The sequence below is a fragment of the Leopardus geoffroyi genome, chromosome E1, assembly GCF_018350155.1.
Source record: "Leopardus geoffroyi isolate Oge1 chromosome E1, O.geoffroyi_Oge1_pat1.0, whole genome shotgun sequence".
Classification (NCBI taxonomy): Eukaryota; Metazoa; Chordata; class Mammalia; order Carnivora; family Felidae; genus Leopardus; species Leopardus geoffroyi.
Window position 1 is genome coordinate 14,866,367 of NC_059330.1, and position 22,387 is coordinate 14,888,753.

Genomic DNA, 22,387 nt, shown 5'->3' on the forward strand with positions numbered 1-22,387 from the left:
CAGCATAACATGTAGACTTGTCCAATTGCTGTGCTGTACACCTAAAACATTAATATAACATTGTGTATCAACCATACTTCAATTAAAAAAGAGAGAGAGGGGCTCCTGGGTGGCTCAGTCAGTTAAGCATCTGACTCTCGATTTTGGCTGAGGTCACGATCTCAAGGTTTGTGGGATCGAATCCCTCATAGGGCTCTGCGATGATAGTGCAGAGCCCGCTTGGGATTCCCTCCCTCTCTCTGCCCCTCCCCTACTTGTGCTCTGTCTCTGTTTCTCAAAATAAATAAAATGAAGAAATAAAAAATAAATTATAAAAAAAACAAGAAGAGAACCACCATGTTTTAGACTATTTGTGTCCCACCTCCCCAAATTCATATGTTGAAGCCCAAACCCCCAATGTGATGACATTAGAAGGTGGGGCCTTTGGAGGTAATTTGTTTTAATAAGGTCATGAAGGTGGAGCCCCCACATTGGAATTCATGCCCTTAGAAGAAGAGACACCTTGGGGCACCTGGGTGGCTCAGTCATTTGGGCATGGCAGCAGGGGTGTCAGCACAGAGCCTGCTTGGGTTTCTCTCCCTCTCTCTCTCTGCTCCTCCCCAGCTTGCACGCACACACATGCTCTCTCTCTCTCTCTCTCTCTCAAAATAAACAGACATAAAAAAAAAAAAAAAGGAGAGACACACCAGAGCTCTCTCTTCCCTTATACAAAGAAGGGGTCATGTGGCACATAGTGAGACGGTAGCTGCAAGCCAGAAACACAGCCCTCACCCAGAAATTAATCTGCTGACACCTCAATCTTGGGTTTCCCAACCTCTGGAGTTGGGAGAAACCAATCTGTTGTCTACACCATCCAGTCTAAAGTATTTTGTAATAGGGGCGCCTGACTGACTCAGTTGGAAGAGCATGTGACTCTTGATCGCGGTGTTGTGAATTCAAGCCCCACATTTGGTGAAGCAAATACTTAGAACAACAGAACTTGAAGAAAAAAAAAAGTGTTTTGTAATGGTTGTCCAAACTAAGATGAACTGCTCTAAAGTACTCCTTAAAAAAAAGTATAGCTCATAAATCAATAGTGGAAATCAATTCAAATCATTAAAAATACTCAAATAATCCACAAGTCAGGAAAAGCTAAACAACAAAACAACAACAACCAACAGATGGGACAAAGAGAAAACAAGGAACAAAACAAAAAACTTACACCCAAACATGTAACTATACTAAGTACAAATGGTTCAAGTACTCCAAGTAAAAGGCAAAAATTGTCAAAATGAATCAGATCCAACTATCTGCTGTCTACAAGAACTGCACTTCAAATATAAAGACACAGGTTAAAAATTAAACACTGGAAAAAGCTGCATCATTACTGGCAGGCAAAGAAGGCTTCAGGACAAAGAATATTACCAGGGATAAAAAAGGACATTTCCTAATAATGGGGTTGATTCCTGAAGAAGGCACAACAATGATAAATATATACACCTAATAACAAAGTTTCAAAAGACATGAAGCAAAAATCTACAGAGTTAAGAGAAATAGACAAGTCCATCATTATAATTGGTGGTCTCAACTTCCTTCCCTCAGGATGGAAAAAGCAAAGAGATAAAAAAATATATATATATATGTAGAAGAACATAAAAAAATTAAACTATTAACCAACTTGACCTAATTAGATCATCTAACAATTGCAGAATAAACATTCTTTTAAGTGCCCCTGGAACATTTTCATCAAGGTTCCATAAGTTGGGCAATATAACAAGTCTCAATGAATGTTAAAAGACTGAATTCAGAGAGCACGTTATCTGACCACACTGGAATGAAACTAAAAATCCTAACAATAGGATATCTACAAAATTTCCAAATACTTGGGAACTAAGCAATAAACTTCTATTTTTTTTAAATCCAACGTGGGGCTCAAACTCACAACCCCGAGATCAAGAGTCGCATGCTCTACCTACTGAGCCAGCCAGGTGCCCCGTGAACAATAAACTTCTTTAATAACCCATCTACTGAGAAAGAAATCACAAGAGAAATTAGAAAGTATTATTAACAGAATGAAAATGAAAATACAATCTATCTAAACTTATAGGATTTGCTAGAGTAATGCTTCAAGGGAAAATTATAGCTTTAATGCTTAGAGAAGAAAAAAATCCAAAATCAATTATATAACCTTCTACCAGAAGAAGCCAGAAAAGAATAAACTAAACTCAAGCACAAAGAAGGAAGGAAATAATAAAAGAGCAAAAAATCAACAAAATAGAAAATGGATAAACAACAAGAAAAAACAATTGAACTAAAAGCTGGTTCTTTGAAAATATCAATAAAATTGATAAACCTCTAGCTAGTCTGGCCAAGAAAAAGAAACAAATATTCTCAATATCAGAAATGAAAAATGCATCACTATATATCATATACATTAGATTATATATACAAGAGATAATGGAATATTAGGAACAACTTTATGAAAAAGATAAAATGGCTAAGTCCCTTGAAAAACACAAATTATCAAAACTGACATACAAAATGCAGAGAATCTAGACAGTACCATATCCATTAAAAAAACCTGATTTTATAATTTAAAATATTCCAACGGAGGGGGCATATGGGCAGTTCAGTGGGTTAAGCATCCAATTTGATCTCAGCTCTAGTCTTGATCTCAGGGTCATGAGCTGAAACCCCATGTTTGGCATAGAGCCTACTAAAAAAAAAAGTGGGGGGAGGTTTCCTGGGTGGCTCAGTCAGTTAAGCACCAAGCTCTTGATTTCGGCTCAGGTCATGATCTCATGGTTCTTTTTTTTTTTTTTTTTTTTTTTTAATTTTTTTTTCAACGTTTATTTATTTTTGGGACAGAGAGAGACAGAGCATGAACGGGGGAGGGGCAGAGAGAGGGAGACACAGAATCGGAAACAGGCTCCAGGCTCTGAGCCATCAGCCCAGAGCCTGACGCGGGGCTCGAACTCACGGACCGCGAGATCGTGACCTGGCTGAAGTCGGACGCTTAACCGACTGCGCCACCCAGGCGCCCCGACGATCTCATGGTTCTTGAGATCGAGCCCCACATCAGACTCTGGGCTGACAGCGCAGAACCTGCTTGGGATTCTCTCTCTTTCTGCCCCTCCCCTGCTCGTGTGCTCTCTCTCTCAAAATAAATAAATATATTTTTTTAATAAAGAAAAAAAAATACTAATCTTGCATAAACTGTCAAGAAATAGAAGAGAACACTTTTGAACTCATTTTATGATGTCATTAGGTTTACCGGACAGAAAAAAACAAAGTCGTTCTAAGAGAAAAAACACAGATCTATATTCCACTACAAAATAAAACTACACATTCACTAGGATGGTTAAACTTAAAAAGACTGACAAAATTAGTGTTGGCAAAGATATGGAGCAACTAGAATTCTCACAATCGATTTAGTGAAGTCTAGCAATTTCTTATGAACATTCACTGAACATGTAACTCAGCAATTACATTCCTAAGTATTTATCCCAGAGAAATAAAAATATATTTCTACAAAAAGATTTGTATGTGAATGTTCACAGCATCTTCGTTCGTAATGGCCAAAAAATGAAAATAACCCAAATGTTTAACAACAGGTAAATTAAACAAATTGATTATTGACAATAAAAGGCAAAAAAAGGCTCAAACTATTGAAACAACATGGATAAATCTCAAAAAACATTTTGCTAGACAAAGAAGCCAGACACAAGTTTATATGAAGTTTTAGAATAGTCAAGGGGCACCTGGGTGGCTCAGTCAGTTAGGCGTCCGACTCTTGGTTTTGGCTCAGGTCATGGTCTTGCATTTCGTGGGTTTGATCCCCGCATTGGGCTCTGTGCTGACAGTGCAGAGCCTGCTTGAGATTCTCTCTCTCTGCCCCTTCCCTGCTTGCTCTGTCTCTCTCAAAAATGAATAAACTTAAAAAAATATATATAACAGTTAAAACTAGAGGTGCCTGGGTGGCTCAGTTGGTTAAGCGTCCGACTTCAGCTCACGAGTTTGAGCCCCGCATTAGGCTCTGTGCTGACAGTTCAGAGTCTGCAGCCTGCTTTGGATTCTGTGTCTCCCTCTCTCTCTGCCCCTCCCCTGCTCACACTCTGTCTCTCAAAAATAAACACTAAAAAAAAATTTGTAGGATAGTTAAAACTAACCTATAAAGATAAAAAACAGAAGTTAAAACTCTGGTTTACCTAGGTTGGCATTACGAGATGGGGAATATGCCAAAGCTTGTCAAACTGCACACATGTTGAGCTTTGTTATATGTATTTATTATACATATCACAGTTCTATGGTGTGTAAATCACACTGAATTTCAATACAGTTTGAATTTTTAAAAGTTTCTAGGGAACAGAACTGGGGCAGGGTGGGGCCAAACATCAATAATTTCATCAAACACCTTCCTGTTCTATTTCATTTAAAAACCACATGCATGAAATCATAGCAGAAAACTTTCCCAACCTGGGGAAAGACACAGACATCAAAAATCCAGGAGATACAGAAAACTACCATTTAGATTCAACAAAACCAACCATCAACAAGGCATATCATAGTCAAATTCGCAAAACACACAGGCAAGGAAAGAATTACGAAAGTGGCAAGGGAAAAAAAGTCCTTAACCTATAAGGGAAGACAGATCAGGTTCGCAGCAGACCTATCCACAAAAAGTTGGCAGGCCAGAAAGGAATGGCAGGATATATTCAATGTGCTGAATTGGAAAAATACGCAGCCAAGAATTCTCTATCCAGCAAGACTGTCATTCAAAATAGGAGAGATAAAGAGTTTCCCAGACAAACAAACACTAAAGGAGTTTGTGACCACTAAACCAGCTCTGCAAGAAATTTCCAGGGGGACTCTCTGAGGGGAGAAAAGATGAAACAAAACAAAAAGGACCAAAAGCAACAAAGACTAGAAAGGACCAGAGAACACCACCAGAAACTCCCAACTCCACAGGCAACACAATGGCAGCAAATTCATATCTTTCAGTACTCACTGTAAATGCCAATGCACTAAATGCTCCAATCAAAAGTAACAGAATGGATAAGAAAACAAGATCCATCTCCATATTGTTTACAAGAAACCCATTTTAGACCTAAAGACACCTCCAGATTGAAAGTATCTTCAAAGGGGCACTAAGGAATCTACTCCTGAAATCACTGTTGCACTACATGCTAACGAATTTGGATGTAAATTTTAAAAAAATAAAAAATAAAATTAAAAGAAAAAAAGAAAAAAAAAGAAAAAAAAAGTATCTTCAGATGGAGAACCATCTATCATACTAATGGTCGCCAAAAGAAAGCCAAATAGCCATACTTGTATCAGACAATCTAGATTTTAAAATAAAGACTGTAACAAGAGATGAAGAAGGGCATTACATTACAATTAAGGAGTCTATCCACCAAGAAGATCTAACAACTACAAACATTTATGCCCCCAACATGGAACTCCCAAATACATAAACCAATGAATCAGAAACATAAAGTCATTGACAATAATACCATAATAATAGGGGACTTCAACACCCCACTTATAGCAATGGACAGATCATATAAGCAGAAGATCAACAAGGAAACAATGGCTCTGAATGACACACCGGACCAGATGGACTTAACAGATATTTTCAGAACATTTCATCCTAAAGCAGTAGAATACGCATTTTTCTTGAGTGCACACGGAATATTCTCCAGAACAGATCACATACTGGGACACAAATCAGCCCTTAACAAGTACAAAAAGATTGAGATCATACCATGCATATTTCCAGACCACAATGCTATGAAACTCAAAATCAACCACAATAAAAATTCAGAAAGACAACAAATACTTGGAGATTAAAGAACATCCTACTAAATAATGAATGGGTTAGCCAAGAAGTTAAAGAGGAAATTAAGAAGTACATGGAAGACAATGAAAATGGTAACACCGCAGCCCAAAACCTCTGGGATGCAGCAAAGGCAGTCATAAGAGGGAGGTATACAGCAATCCAGGCCTTCCTAAAAAAGAATAAAGGTCTCAGGTATACAACCTAATTTTACATCTTAAAGAGCTGGAAAAAGAACAGCAAATAAAACTCAAAGCCAGCAGAAGAGAGGAAATAGTAAAGATTAGAGCAGAAATCAATGATATCAAAACCAAAAATATAGAATAGATCAATGAAACCAGGAGCTGGTTCTTTGAAAGAATTAACAAAAGTGATAAACCCTAGCCAGTTTGATCAAAAAGAAAAAGGAAAGGACCCAAATAAATAAAATCAAGAATGAAAGAGGAGAGATCACAACACAGCAGAAAGACAAACAATAATATGAGAATATTATACGCAATTATACGCCAATAAATTGAGCAACCTGGAAGAAATGGACAAATTCCTAGAAACATATAAACTACCAAAACTGAAACAGGAAGAAATCGCAAATCTGAACAGACCCATAACCGGTAAAGAAACTGAATTAGTAATCAAAAATCTCCCAAATAGACAAGAGTCCAGGGCCAGATAGCTTTCCAGGGGAATTCCATCAACCATGTAAAGAAAGGTAAGACCTATTCTTTTGAAGCTGTTCCAAAAAATAGAAATGGAAGGAAAACTTCCAAACTCATTCCATGAGGCCAGCATTACCTGATTCCAAAACCAGACAAAGACCCCACTAAAAAGGAGAACTACAGAAAAATTTCCCTGATGAACAGGGATGCAAAAATCCTCAACAAGGTACTAGCCAGCCAGATCCAACAACACATTAAAAGAATTATTCACCACGATCAAGTGGGATTTATACCTGGGACGCAGGGCTGGTTCAATATCTGCAAATCAATCAATGTGATACATCACATTAATAAAAGAAAGGACAGGAACCACATGATCCTCTCAGTAGATAAAGAGAAAGCATTTGACAAAATACAGCATCCTTTCTTAATAAAAACCCTTAAGAAAGTAGGGATAGAAGGATCATACCTCAAGATCATAAAAGCGATATACAAAAGACCCACCGCTAATATTATCCTCCATAGGGAAAAACTGAGAGCTTTCCCCCTAAGGTCAGGAACATGACAGGGATGTCCACTCTTGCCACTGTTATTCAACACAGTATTCGAAGTCCTGGCCTCAGCAGTCAGACAACACAAAGAAATAAAAGGCATCCAATCGGACAGGAGGAAGTCAAACTTTCACCTTCATAGAAGACATGATACCCTATGTGGAAAACCCAAAGATTCCACCAAAAAATTGCCAGAACTGATCCATGAATTCAGCAAAGTTGCAGGATATAAAATCAATGCAGAGAAATCGGTTGCATTTCTATACACTAATAATGAAGCAGCAGAAAGAGAAATCAAGGAATTGATCCCATTTACAATTACACCAAAACCCACAAAAATACCTAGGAATAAACCTAACCAAAGAGGAGAAAAATCTATACACTGAAAACTATAGAAAGCTTATGAAAGAAATTGAAGATACCAAAAAATGGAAAATAATTCATGCTCACTGATTGGAAGAAAAAATATTGTTAAAATGTCGATACTGCCCAAAGCAATCTACATATTCAATGCAATCGCTATCAAAATAACATCAGCATTCTTCACAGAGCTAGAACAAACAATCCTAAAATTTGTATGGAACCAAAAAAGACCCCAAATAGCCAAATCAATCCTGAAAAAGAAAACCAAAGCTGGAGGCATCATAATCCCGGACTTCAAGATGTATTACAAAGCTGTAATCATCAAGACAGTATGAAACTGGCACAAAAACAGACACTCAGATCAATAGAACAGAATACAGAACCCAGAAATGGACCCACAAATGTACGGCCAACTGATCTTGGACAAAACAGGGAAGAATATACAATGGAATACAGTCTCTTCAGCAAATGGTGCTGGGAAAACTGGACAGCAACATGCAGAAAAATGAACCTGGACCACTTTCTTAAACCATACACAAAAATAAACTCAAAATAGATGAAAGACAAATGTAAGACAGGAAGCCATCAAAATCCTTAAGGAGAAAGCAAGCAAAAACCTCTTTGATCTTGGCCACAGCAACTTCTTACTCAACACGTCTCCAGAGGCAAGGGAAACAAAAGCAAAAATGAACTACTGGGACCTCATCAAAATAAAAAGCTTCTGCACAGCGAAGGAAACAATCAGCAAAACTAAAAGGCAACCACCAGAATAGGAGAAGATATTTGCAAACGACATATCAGATAAAGGGTTAGTATCCAGAACCTATAAAGAACTTACCAAACTCAACACCCAAAACACATATAATCCAGTGAAGAAATGGGCAAAAGACATGAATAGACACTTCTCCAAAGAAGATATCCAGACGGCTAACACATGAAAAAAGGTTCAATATCACTCATTATGAGGGAAATACAAATTAAAACCGCAATAAGATACCACCTCACACCTGTCAGAATGGTTCACATTAACAACTCAGGCAACAACAGATGTTGGTGAGGATGCAGAGAAAGGGGATCTCTTTTCCACTGCTGGTGGGAATGCAAACTGGTGCAGTCACTCTGGAAAACAGTATGGAGGTGCCTCAAAAATTTAAAAATAGAATTACCCCACGACCCAGCAATTGCACTAGTAGGTATTTATCCCAGGGATACAGGTATGCTGTTCCGAAGGGGCACATGCACCCCAATGTTTATAGTAGTGCTATCGACAACAAAGTATGGAAAGAGCCCAATGTCCATCGACAGAAGAATTTTGATAAAGATGATGTGGTATATATATACAATGGAGTACTACCCAGCAATCAAAAAGAACAAAATCTTGCCATTTGCAACTATGTGGATGGAACTAGAGGGTACTATGCTAAGCAAAATTAGTCAGTCAGAAAAAGACAAATATCATGACTTCATTCATATGGAATTTAAGATACAAAACAGATGAGGGGCACCCAGGTGGCTCGGTCGGTTAAGCATCCGACTTCAGCTCAGGTCGTGATCTGAACTCACAGTTTGTGAGCTCGAGCGCTGCATCAGGCCCTGTGCTGACAGCTTGGAGCCTGGAGCCTGGAGCCTGCTTTGGATTCTGTGTCTCCCTCTCTCTCTATCCCTCCCTCCCCCACTCTCACTCTGTCTCTCTCTTGAATATAAATAAACAAACAACAAAAAAAAACAACAGATGAACATAAGGGAAGGGAAGCAAAAATAATATAAAAACAAGAAGGGGGACAAAACATAAGAGACTCTTAAATACAAAGAACAAACTAAAGGTTGCTGGAGGGGTTGGGGGATGGGCTAAATGGGCAAGGGGCATTAAGGAAGACACCTGTTGAGATGAGCACTGGGTGTTATACATAGGGGATGAATCCCTGTAATCTACTCCTGAAATCATGATTGCACTATATGCTAACTTGGATGTAAATTTTAAAAAATAATAAAAACCACATGCATATACTAACTTATTACTGTTTAATTTGTGTCATCAAAAATAGTGCATATAAGATTAAATCTTCTGGGACACATAACATGATATGTACATTTAAAATAAAATTGCCTCGGGACACCTTGGCTCAGTACGTTGATAATCCAACTCTTTGATTCTGGCTCAGGTCGTGATCTCGCAGTTTGCAGGATCCAACCTCACACTGGGCTCCATGCTGGGTTGGAGCCTGCTTGGGATTCTCTCTCTCCACCCAACCCCCCACCCTCCCGCTGTGTGTGTCTGTGTGTCTGTGTCTCTCAAAATAAATTTTAAAAACATTTAAAAAAATACAAAGCAACAACCCAATTAAAAAATGGGCAAAAGACTTTAGAATAGACACTTTCCCAAAGACATAGAGATGGCCAACAGATACATAGGATCCTCAACATCACTAATCATCATGGGAATGCAAATCAAAATCACAGATTGGCTACTATCAAAAAGACAAAAAATATGAAGTGTTGGCAAAGATGTGGACTAAAGGGAACTCTGGTACACTGTTGGTGGGGAATGTAAATTGGTGCAGTCACAACAGAAAACAGTGTGGAGGCCCATCAAAAAAATAAAAATCAAACTACCATATGACCCAGCAATTCCACTTCTGGGTAGGTACCTGAAGAAAATAAAAATACCAATTCAAAAAGACATATGCACCATTATGTTCAAAAAGCATTATTTACAATAGCAAAGATAAGGAAGGAAACCACATGTCCATAAATAGATGAACAAAGACACAGACATAGACATAGACACACACACACACACACACACACACACACACACACACACACAGAGAGGAATATTACTCAGCCATAAAAAAGAAAGAAATTTTGCCATTTGTGACAACATGGATAGACCTAGACAGTATTATGCTAAATGAAATAAGCCTGACAGAGAAGACAAATAACATGATGTCACTTACATGTTGAATCTATAAAATACAAAATAGAAACAGACAGATACAGGGAACAAACTATTGATTACAAGAGTGAGGAATGATTGGGGCTGTGGGTGAAATTTGTGAAGAGGATTAAGAGGTTCAGGCTTCCAGATTTAAAAAAAGAAAAAAGGGTCATGGGGATGTAATGTACAACACAGGGAATTTAGTAACAATGTAATAACTTTGTATGGTGACAGACAGTAACCAGATTTATCATAGGGATCATTTCCTAACCTATAAAAATACCAAATCACTATGATGAACACCTAAAACTAATAGAATATTGTGTGTCAATTGTACATAAATTTAAAAAAATACAAAGCAACAGAATGTAGTAGTCAAGGGCACATCCATCCAAATCTTCATCCCATTGACAAATTATTTAACCTCTCTGCACTTTAATTTCAGTGCAGATGCAGGTAATTATAAAAATCTACCTTATGGGGTTACTGTAAGTACTGACTATTATACATAAAGTATCTGGCACAATGGAAATGGCAAAAATATTAGTTCCCTTCTCCTTTCCTTATATTACCCAGTAACTTAAGATACAAACGCTATTTATCCTGTTTACCACAGTAGTTCCATGCATAATCTCTTCTTTTATGATGTTAGCTCTTGCCCCAAATGTCTCTCCTATTTATGTGTCAGTTGCTTACCCTTTGGGCCTGTGTCTTTTGAACTAAAATGATACTACTTGCTTTAGCTGATAATCAGAGTTGGCAAAGGTGCTCTGCACTCAGTCACCACAAACACAAAAATTTTCTTTGTCGGGTTACCTGGGTGACTCAGTCAGTTAAGCGTCTGACTCTTGATTTCAGCTTAGGTCATGATCTCAGTTTGTGAGTTCAAGTCCCACATCAGGCTCTGCACTGACAGCAGGGAGCCTGCGTGGTATTCTCTCTCCCGATCTCTCTGCCCCTCTCCAGTTCATACATAAGTGCACACTCTCTCTAAATAAATAAACAAATAAATAAATAAACTGTAATAAAAAAAATTTTCTTCTTGGGGCGTCTGGGTGGCTCAGTTGGTTAAGCATCTGACTTCAGCTCAGGTCATGATCTCATGGTCTGTGAGTTTGAGCCCTGCGTCAGGCTCTCTGCTGTCGGCATAGAGCCCACTTCAGATCTTCTGTGTCCCCTTGCCCCTTGCCCCATCTCCCCCTCCCCCACTGGTTCTCTCTCTCTCCCTCCCTCTCAAAAGTAAATAAATAGGGGCGCGTGGGTGGCTCAGTCGGTCAAGGGTCCAACTTCAGCTCAGGTCATGATCTCCTGGTCTATGAGTTCAAGCCCCACGTTGGGCTCTGTGCTGTCAGCTCAGAGACTTCAGATCCTCTGTCCCGCTCTCTCTCTTCCCCTCCCCCGCTCGTTCTCCCTCTCTCTCTCTCAAAATAAATAAATAAACTTTAAAAAAAAACCCACAGGTACTTTAAAATAATAATATTTTCTCTAACATAGGCCATAGCAACATCTTGCTGGCTATGTCTCATGAGGCAAGAGAAAGAAAAGCAAAAATAAACTATTGGGACTACATCAAAACAAAAAGTTCCTGCCCAGCTAAGGAAACAACAAAACTAAAAGGCAACCTACTGAATTGGAGAAGATATTGCAAATGACATCCAATAAAGGCTTAGTATCCAAAGTATATAAAAAACTGATACAGGGGCGCCTGGGTGGCGCAGTCGGTTAAGCGTCCGACTTCAGCCAGGTCACGATCTCGCGGTCCGTGAGTTCGAGCCCCGCGTCGGGCTCTGGGCTGATGGCTCAGAGCCTGGAGCCTGTTTCCGATTCTGTGTCTCCCTCTCTCTCTGCCCCTCCCCCGTTCATGCTCTGTCTCTCTCTGTCCCAAAAATAAATAAACGTTGGAAAAAAAAAAAAAAAAAACAAAAAAAAACGGATACAACTCAACACCAAAACCCAAATAATCCAATTAAAAAATGGGCAGAAGATATGGACAGACGTTTCTCCAAGGAAGACATACAGATGGCCAACGTGCCAAAATGCTTAGTATTACTCATCATCGGGTTAATGCAAATTAAAACCACAATGAGATATCACCTCACACCTGGATGAGGATAAGGTGAGAAAGGAATCCTCATGCACTGTTGGTGGGAATGCAAACTGCTGCAGCCACTATGGAAAACAGTATGAAGGTTCCTCAAAAAGTTTAAACAGAACTACCTTAGGATCCAGTAATGGCACTACTGGGTAGTTACCCAAAAAATATGAAAACACTAATTCAAAAGGATATATGAACCCCATGTTTACTGCAGCATTATTTACAATGGTCAAATTATGGAAACAGCCCAAATGTCCATTGGTAAATGAATGGATAAAGAAGATACAGTACATATATATATGATGGAATATTATTCAGCCATAAAAAAGGAATGAAATCTTGCCATCTGCAACAACATGGTTAGAGCTAGACGGTATAATGCTAGGCGAAATAAGTCAGTCAGAGAAAGACAAATACCATACGATTTCACTCATGTATAACTTAAGAAACAAAACAAACGAGCAAATGAAACAAAGAGAAAGAGAGAGAGAGAGAGACAAACCAAGAAACGGGCTCTTAATTATAGAGAACTGACGGTTACCAGAGAGGAGGTGGTGGGGGGATGGGGGAAATAGGTGATGGGGATTAAGAGTGTACTTATCATGATGAGCACTGAGTAATGTATAGAACTGTTGAATCACTATATTGTACACCTAAAACTAACAGAAGTATGTTAACTACACTCGAATTAAAATTAAAAAAAAAAAAAAAAACTTTTTAAAAGCTGGAAAGGAAGCAAGAACAAGAGGGAATATGCAATGATGGGAATGGGCGGGTGGGGGGGGGGGGGGCGGGTACACTGGGTGGAAGTGAGTAGTCCAGGCAAGAAGCGATGATGCCGGAGTGGATGAAAGAGAAGTAGATGGATTTAAGAGAAATGTGTGGAGGTAAAACCAAATTTGGTGATGGACTGGACATCTAAAGTAATGGGAGTCTGCAAGAAGAATGATTCCACAATTTCGGGCTAGCATACCTTAGTGGATAATGGTGCCATTCATCCCTGTAGGGAACACCAAGAGGCCCCAACTTACTAAAATAATGGATCTACTTTGGGATATGTTGAATTTAAAATCTCTTTGAGGTATCGGGTGGGCAGACAGAAAATAGAGGTTTGTCTTTCAGATAAAGGTGGCTCCAGAGGTGCCTGGGTGGCTCTGTTAGGCAACTTACTCTTCGTTAAGTCACAACTCACAACTTGTGAGTCCAGGCCCCACACGAGCCCTGCACAGGGCTCTGTGCTGACAGCCCAGAGCCTACTTGGGATTCTCTGTCTCCCTCCCTCTCTGCCCCTCTCCCGCTAGCGTTCTGTCTCTCAAAAATAAATAAACAAAAAATTTTAAAAAGTGGTTCCGGACAAAGACACTTGTGTGCAACTGACATATAGATGGTAATGGTATGTCTTGGTAGAAGAGGGCCTAGAACATAACCTTGAGTAAACAACCTACAATGAGGGACCTGCAAACAAGACGAGGAAAGATCAGGCAAGCCAAGCCAAAAAAGCTGAAACATTAAGTTAAGAAGTAATGCTCAACACACTCAAACGCTGCTGAGAACTCTGTTGGTTAAGTTGAAAACTGAAAAGTGACTGTTGAATTTAACGACTAGGAGGCACTGTTAACTTCAGCCAGCGTTCTTTCTATAGCGATCGAAGGGAACGATGGATTGGAGTCTGTTAATGGGTTAACCCGAGGTGTGCTGAAACAACAACTCTCGAGAAGTTTGCTGTGGACAAGGGGAGGGGAGGAGACAGAGACTAGCCAAAGGAGGGAGATGGGGGACAAACAAGTTCATTTCGCTTCGTTTTCTTAAGTACAAAAAACACGGGCATATTTAAAAGAGGACAGGAAAACTCCTTCGAGGAGAGGGTGATGATTTTAGGGAGTCACCCGACGGTTTCCTGTCCCACCCCCGTTATCTTCTCCCGCGTTCTCTCCCCATAGCCTCCAGCCTCTCTCTCCTTCTCCACCCCGACACGGCCAGGGCCCACAGCTACCCCGCGGCCCGCTGGCCCGCAGGGGTCTCCTCACCGCAATGGCCCCCTCGCTCAGGTGGCCCACCATGCCTTCGCCGCACCAGCTCCCGCGCTCCAGATCCTCCGCAGCCCCTGTTTCACTCCCGGGGCCCCGCGCGCTCCAAAGCTATTGGGCCAAGGAGCTACAGGCACCACCCCCGCTTTCCGACATGCGCAGGGCACGGAGGCGGGCTTAAGGGCGGAGCAGCCACCGCGTTGGCCGAGGAGCTGCGAGCAGCCCACGTGACACGCCTGAGCACTGGTTCAGGACCTAGTCTCCCATTGCGGCCTAGGGGCGGGGCCTGGCCCGCGGGGCGCGCGGAGGATGACGCGAGCGCTAACCAAGGGCGCGAGGTGCAGTCCCGGAAGCTTGCCGAGAGGCTTCTCGGTGGAAAGCCTGGCTCGGCTTTTGGCGGACCGACTGGAAGAGAGAGCTGTTCCCTGATAACCCTGCTGCTGACCATAGTCAAGCAGTAACTTGACTACTTTCTCAACCCAGGGCGGAGCTTCCGCCGGTGCTAGACCTTGAGCTTGGCACAGTGGGGATCTCTGAAGGTAAATAGAATCCAGTCCCTGCCCTCAGAGGAGAGTATGGTCTGTCCAGGGAGTTACCACAGTGAGTGGTCCTCACTCCAAGTAGACATGATATGGGCCTCAGGAGAGACACGAAGTGTGCTGCGATCACAGATGGAAAATCAGGGAAGGCTTCCCAAAGGAGGTGCCATTCAAACTGAGCCCTGAAGGGTGTGTGCAGGTTTGTCAGGTGGACTGTAAGTGAGGATAAGGATGCGCCTGGATGAATGCGAAGCCTATGCACAAACTAGAGAGGTGAATAGCCTGGCAAGCTGGGGATAGCTTTAAGTAGCTCAGGATAGTGGGTTACAGAGGAAGATGACTTAGGCATTAGAAAATGAGCCAGGGGTAGGGGTGCCTGGGTGGCTCAGTCAGTTAAGCATCTTACTCTTGATTTTGGCCCAGGTCATGATCTATCTCACAGTTGGTGAGTTCAAGCCGTTTGTCAAGCGCCTCGCTGACAGTATTGAACCTGCTTGGGAGTCTCTGCCCCTCGCCTCCTCGCTCTTTCAAAATAAATAAATAAACTTTGAGAAAAAGGAAGAAAACAAGCCCCAGGTCAAATAGTGAAGGATTTGTACTGGGCTTCCCTAAATGCTTGGAGGAGCATTGATTAATTTAAGGCAGAGGATGGACATCTGTCTCAATATGAAGGATGAATTGAATTTAGAAAGCCGGGTAGGGGACTGAGGGCATGGAAACTAGTTACGCCAGACAAGAGATGGTGAGGACTTGAACTAAAAGAATGACCTGGGGATTGAAAGAAAAAAACTGAACTATACATAGAAACATTTGTTAATTTAATAGTTGCTGAGGAGAAAGAAAAACCTGGGATGTCTCAGTTTCTGACTTGAGCATCTTGGGAGATGGAGGTCTAAGAGGCAAGCGTCCTTTGTGGAACAAAGTAGGCCTTCAATAAATATTTCTGAATAAAAGGATGTTCAGTGTGAGAGAATATAGATCCTCAGCATGTAAAGTACAGAAAAAGACCACAAGAATTGATTTGGTTGTTTCACATTTGCTTGAGTGAAATCTTGATTTTTCTAGGATTGTGCATTTGTAGAAATCTGAATCCTTTATTTTCTTATTCATTTTATAGGCCTAAAGTAGGATGGATCTGCCTGTGGATGAGTGGAAATCATATGTATTTCAGAAGTGGTCTTTGCTCCCGAAGTCCATTCAGGTCACAATCTCTACCGCAGAGACTTTGAGCGATATCTTTCTTCACTCCTCTTTGCTTCTTCAGTAAGTGAATGAAAGCTTTACCCAGGGAAATGTTGGTCTAGAAAATGTTCTCTTTTGTCATTTTCTCTCAATTTCTATCTCCTTTTCATGGAAGGATTAAGTTCAGATTTTTTACATTTTGGAGCATTCAGCAGTTCTTGCTATTTCCAGTTTTCCCTAACCTACTGTTATAGAACAGACAAGATAGCTTGTTTGGTGTTTTGGTTTCAATAAGCAATGCTGTGCTGTGGAAAGTAGGCTGTGAACTTTGCCATCTCCCAAAAGATATAGTGGGGATTTACTACCTGCATATAGAAATTTATAAGTGCTCACATTTAGAAAGGACTTTGGAAGTCATATATTCAAACTCTCTTGACTACCATCCTCAATAAGAAATTCTATTTTATATCATAACCTAGTACATACATACGTATACAGAAAATTACAACAAGAGTTTCCCAAAACTTCATTCAGCGAATTTTTATTGATCACCTGTTTTGTGTCAGACACTGTGCTATATGCTTAGTGAACAAAAAATACATCAATCAGGGGTGCCTGGCTGGCTCAGTCAGTAGAGCATGTGACTCTGAATCTCAAGGTCATTCAAGCTCCACATTGGGCAGTAGAGCTTACTTTAAAAAAGGAGGGGGGGGGGTGGTGTGCGGGCCTGGGTGGCTCAGTTGGCTGAGCATCGGACTTCAGCTCAGGTCATGATCTCATGGTTTGTGAGTTCAAGCCCTGCGCTGGGCTCTGTGCTGACAGCTCGGAGCCTGGAGCCTGCTTTGGACTCTGTGTCTCCCTCTCTCTCTGCCCCTCCCCTGTTTATGTTCTGTCTCTCTCTCTCTCTCTCTCTCAAAAATAAATAACCATTAAAAATTATTTTTAAATAAATAAAATTTATTTAAAAAATTTTTTTTAACGTTCATTTATTTTTGAGAAGAGAGAGACAGAGCATGAGCGGGGGAGGAGAGAGAAAGAGGGAGACACAGAATCTGAAACAGGCTCCAGGCTCTGAGCTGTCAGCACAGAGCCCGATGCGGGGCTCGAACTCACGGACCGCAAGATCATGACTTGAGCTGAAGTAGGACGCTTAACTGACTGAGCCACCCAGGTGCCCCTAAATAAATAAAATTTAAAAAGGGGGGTGCCTGGGTGGCTCAGTCAGGTAGGCAACAGACTCTTGATTGTGCAGAGGCTGCTTGGAATTCTCTCTCCCTCTCTGCCCCCCCCCCCACCACGTGCACATGCTCACTCTCTCTCAAAATAAATAAATAAACTTAAAGAAAAAAAAGAAAAGAACCTTACCACTTAAAAAGAAAGAAAGAAAAATACATTAGTGAATCCAAAATAGACACAGAGCCTTACCCTTGAGGAGCATAATTGTGGCAAGGAGAGACAGACAATAAACATAAATAAGCACATATAAGGATATAGTATGTTAAAGGTGCTAAGTATAGTAGAAGAAAAACAAAAATAGAACAAGATAAGGGAAATAGGCAGTGCCAGGAGTGAGAGTGCAGGTTGTGGTATTAAACAGTGTGATCAGGGGCACCTGGGTGACTAAGTCAGTTAAGTGTCCGACTTTGGCTCAGGTCATGATCTCACTGTTTATGAGTTCGAGCCTCTCATCAGGCGCTGTGCTGACAGTGCGGAACCTGCTTGGGATCCTGTCTCTCTCTGACCCTCCCCCATTTGTGCTCACTCTTTCTCTCTTCCAAAAATAAATGAATAAACTTAAAAAAAAAAACACCTCTGAATAAATAGTGTGATCAGATATGGTCTCATTGAAAAAGTGGAAGTTGAGCAAAGTCTTGGAGATACAGGAGTTAACAAATTAGATATTTGAGAGAAGAGTACTCCAGACAGAGATCCCAAGGTGGGATGTGTCTGGCATGTTTAAGCAACAGCAAGAAGACTAGTGTGCATGAACAGAGTAAACCAGAGGGAGAGGAGCAGGAAATAATATCAAAGAGGTAATGAGACATGCATGGGGGTTGGGGGACAGCAAGTGGTACAAGTCATGTTGGCCCTCCTATGTGCCTTTTCTTTTTACTCTGAGTAGGAAATTATTGCAAGGTGTGGTAGGCAGACTTCTAAAGATGATGCCCCCTCCCCAACATTCCCAAGTCAGTTGACCTTGATACACAATTATCTGAGTGGGTCTGACCTAATCAGGTGACCCCTTTAAAAGCAGAGCGTTTTTCCCAGCTGGTAGCATAAAGGAACATCAAAAAGATTCAAACCATGAGATACACATGTGCTTTTAATGACTTTAAAGATGGAGGGGGACCACATGACAAGGAATGCAGGCAACCTCTTCAAGCTAAGAGTAGTTCCTGGCTGATAGCCAGCAAGGAAGTGAGGACCTCAGACTTACAATCGGAAAGAACTGGCTTGATTTCAGCCTTGTGAAACCCTATTCAGAGAACTCAGCCAGACTCACCTGCACTTCTGATCAACAGACTGTGAGGATAATAAACGGGTGTTTTAAGCTGCTCAAGTTGTGGTAATTTGTTACCCAACAGTAGAAAACTAATTCCCAGGGTTTTGAGAGAACTATATGATCTGATTATATTTTAAAGCAGGGGTCAGCAAACTACAGCCTGCAGGGTAAATCCGTCCTGCTGCCTGTTTTTATATGACCATCAACTAAGAATGGTTTTTACAGATAAGCATTTACAGTTGATTTGATGATTTGGGAACACTGGCTTTGAATCCCAATTAAGTAAAATTCATTAAGAAAAATAAATCCATTCTCATTAGTAGACCTATATTATGCGGGGTGCCTGGCCTGCTCAGTCAGAAGAACTTGTGACTCTTGATCTCGGGAAGGGGGGCCAGAGGATGGGGGGGAACCAGCTTAAAAAAAAAAGTAGACTGGTATTACAAGACATTATACTCAATTATTTTTTAAGTTGTATCAATAAAAATTTTATAGAAATTTGTTTTCTCTTTTCTTATAGAACTACCTCTGTAAGAGCCTCAATTTTACCTCTTGGCCCACAAAACCTAAATATTTACTCTCAGACTCTCCACAGACAAAGTTTGCTAACTCCTGTTTCAAGGGATTACTCTGACCACAGTGTTGAGGATAGACTATAGGACAAGCAAGGGTGGAATTAGAGAAACCTGTTGGGAGGCTGTCGCATTAATCCAGGTGAAAAATGAGGTGATAATTTGGACCAGGGTGGTGGTGGGGGGGTTGACGAGAAATGGTTGGATTCTGAAAGTAGACTTCATAGCATTCCTTGAAAGATGGAATGTGATATATTAGAGGATGAGAGAAGTAAAAAGTGACTCTAGGGATTTAGGCCTAAGAAAGATGAAATTACCATCACCTGGGAAGACTGCTTTGGAACAGTTTTGGAAAAGAAGATCAGGGGTTCCTAGTTCAGTTTGAGATGTCTAGTAGACATCCAGGTGGAGGTGTCTAAGTCAGCACGACATTTAGGAGAGAGCGCTGGGCTGGAGATAGAAATTTGGGAGTCATACATGGTATTTTGAGCTGCAGACTGGGTAAGTTCACCATGGTAGAGAGTATAAATGCTTACTGCGTATGATGTACCTTGATATTTTCCTTTCTATTTGTCTCATTTAAAAAATACTAATCAAGACCCACTAAACTGATTTCATGACCCACTGAGTCATGACCTACAGTTTGAAAAATAATGTCTAAATCTTTATGGGATCTGTGGATTCCTTTTACAGAGTTTCTAAAAATGATAGACAACTATTGATGAAAATAGTAATGGTAGCAGAGTTATCCCAAGGTAGTTGGATATGGCTTACAACACCAAGATGTCCTAATCCACAAGAATCATTTGAAGTTTTGGTGCATGGAAAGGAATATAAATGAAGAGGGTTTGCTTGGTCATTTACTATTGGAGTTCCTCAAGACTCCAACCTAGGCTCTTTTTCCTTTCCACTCTGTATCCTCAACTGATACAGTCTCATGTACACCCATGACATCAATTACCTCCTCTGTATGTTGATTATCCTTAAAATTTTATGTCCAGCCCTCACCTCCCTTCTGAGACTCAAATCTCTAAATCCAGCTGACTACTTAAAAGTCCCAAAGATACTTAAAATTGAACATATCCAGGGGCAACTGGGTGGCTCAGTTGGTTGAGCGCCTGACTCTTGATTTTGGCTCAGGTCATAATCTCATGGGTTTGTGAGTTCAAGCCCCACGTGGGTCTCCACACTAAGCATGGAGCCTGCTTGGGATTCTCTCTCTCCCTCTTTCTCTCCCCCACCCCCCCCCCCCCGCCCCCCGACTCTTTTTCTCTCTCTCGCTGAAAAAAAAAAATTCAACATATTCAAAATCAAACTCACAGTCCCTTCCAGTGGTCCCTATCTTAGTGAATTGCACTGCCTTATTTCAGTTCTTAAAGCTAAGAACCTATGAACCATTCTATATTTTAACGTTTATTTCTTTTTAGGACAGAGAGAGACAGAGCATGAACGGGGGAGGGGCAGAGAGAGAGGGAGACACAGAATCGGAAACAGGCTCCAGGCTCTGAGCCATCAGCCCAGAGCCTGACGCGGGGCTCGAACTCACGGACCGCGAGATCGTGACCTGGCTGAAGTCGGACGCTTAACCGACTGCACCACCCAGGCGCCCCCCATTCTATATTTTAAAATAACTCATGGCGAGGAGGGGCATCTGGCTGGTTCAGTTGGTGCAACCTGCAAATCTTAATCTCGGGGTTGTGAGTTTGAGCCCCGTGTTGGGTATGGTGACTAATTAAAAATAAAAACTTTAAAAAATTGTTTTTTTAAATAGATAAATACAACTCACAAGGCTCCTGGCTGGCTCAGCTGGTAGAACATGTGACTCTTGATCTTGGGGTTGTAAGTTTGAGCCCCATGTTGGATGTAGATTTACCTAAAAATAAAATCTTAAAAAAAATAAATACATAAATAAAAACAAAATCTTAAAAAAAAACAAAAACAAAAAAATAGCTCATGAGGGGTGTCTTGCTGGCTCAGTCAGTAGAGCATGCAACTCTTGATCCCAGGGTTGTGAATTCAAGACCTACATTGGGTGTAGAGATTACTAAAAAATAATAATAATAAATAAGGTTTTAAAAAATAATTAAATTAAATATAAAATAAGAACTCATGATCACTAGTGCCATGATACTAGTACAAATGGAAAGATGGGCAAATGGAGGTAAATTGTTGTAAGGTTCTTCTATTGTTTGGGAAATGGCAAAAGTACTAACTGAAGATAGTAAATAAATCAAGGATTCATTTTTTAATCTCCAGGATAACCGCAAAACAAATATTTAAACATTTATAATAAGAGGTGCCTGGGTGGCTCAGTTGATTTAACTTCTGACTCCTAATTTCATCTCAGGTCATGATCCCAGGGTCATGGGATCAAGCCCTGCACTGGGCTCCATGCTGAGCCTGGAGTCTGCTTGGGATTCATTCTCTCTCTCTCTCTCTCTTCCCCCTCCCCCCCCCCCCCCCCCCCCCCCCCCCCCCCCCCCCCCCCCCCCCCGCTCATGCGCTCTCCCTCTCTCAAAAAAACAAAAAACTGTGATAATGTCCCTCTTTTCCTGTGTGGTATAAATAATACTAAATAATACATCCCAAAGTTGTCTGCATCCTAATTCCTGGAATTTGTGAATGTGTTAGGTTACATGGTAAGGAGAAATTAAGTTTGCAGATGGGATTAAGGTTGCTAACGAGCCAACTTTAAGATAGGTAGAGTAGCCTGGATTACCCATTAGCCCAGTGTAATCACAAGAATCCTTGAAAGTGGAGAAAGGAAGCAGAAGAGTCCGAGGGAGATATAACTATGAAAGAATTGTCAAGAGAGATGCTGGATTGCCGGTTTTGAAGGTAAAGAAAGAGAGCCACGAGCCAAAGAATGTAGGCAGCTTCTAGAAACTGGAAAAGGTGAGGCCACAGAGTCTCCCCTGGAGCCAGAAAGCAACATGTCTTTACCAACACCTTGATTTTAGCCTACTGAGACCCATGTCAGAACTGTAAGAGAACACATTTTTGTATCAAGCCACTAATTTTGTAGGAATTTGTTACAGCAGTGACAAAAACCAACACGTTCCCTTTACCTCCGTAATCCAAATTACTATCAGTAGCTAGAATACTACCAACTGGTTCCCCAAATGCATACTTGCCTCCCTCCAAAC

General features: G+C 41.0%; 2 protein-coding genes across 5 annotated transcripts in view; one reads left to right on the plus strand and one right to left on the minus strand.

The window, feature by feature from the left end:
• RPA1 (replication protein A1) overlaps positions 1–14,607 on the minus strand; it is a 75,989-nt gene extending 61,382 nt beyond the window's left edge. Inside the window, exon 1 of the mRNA XM_045490445.1 lies at positions 14,446–14,607. Coding sequence (XP_045346401.1) covers positions 14,446–14,478 — 33 coding nt within the window. The 5' untranslated portion in view covers positions 14,479–14,607. The remainder of the gene's footprint in view (positions 1–14,445) is intronic.
• Positions 14,608–14,679: 72 nt separating this feature from the next.
• The window catches only part of SMYD4 (SET and MYND domain containing 4), a 70,848-nt gene continuing 63,140 nt past the window's right edge, over positions 14,680–22,387 (plus strand). For 3 of the 4 annotated variants that reach the window (XM_045490441.1, XM_045490444.1, XM_045490443.1), the window contains exons 1-2: positions 14,719–14,984; positions 16,102–16,247. In XM_045490441.1, coding sequence (XP_045346397.1) covers positions 16,114–16,247 — 134 coding nt within the window. In that variant the 5' untranslated portion in view covers positions 14,719–14,984; positions 16,102–16,113. Of the gene's footprint in view, positions 14,985–16,101; positions 16,248–22,387 lie in introns of all 4 variants that reach the window. The other variant, XM_045490442.1, reaches the window with a different exon arrangement.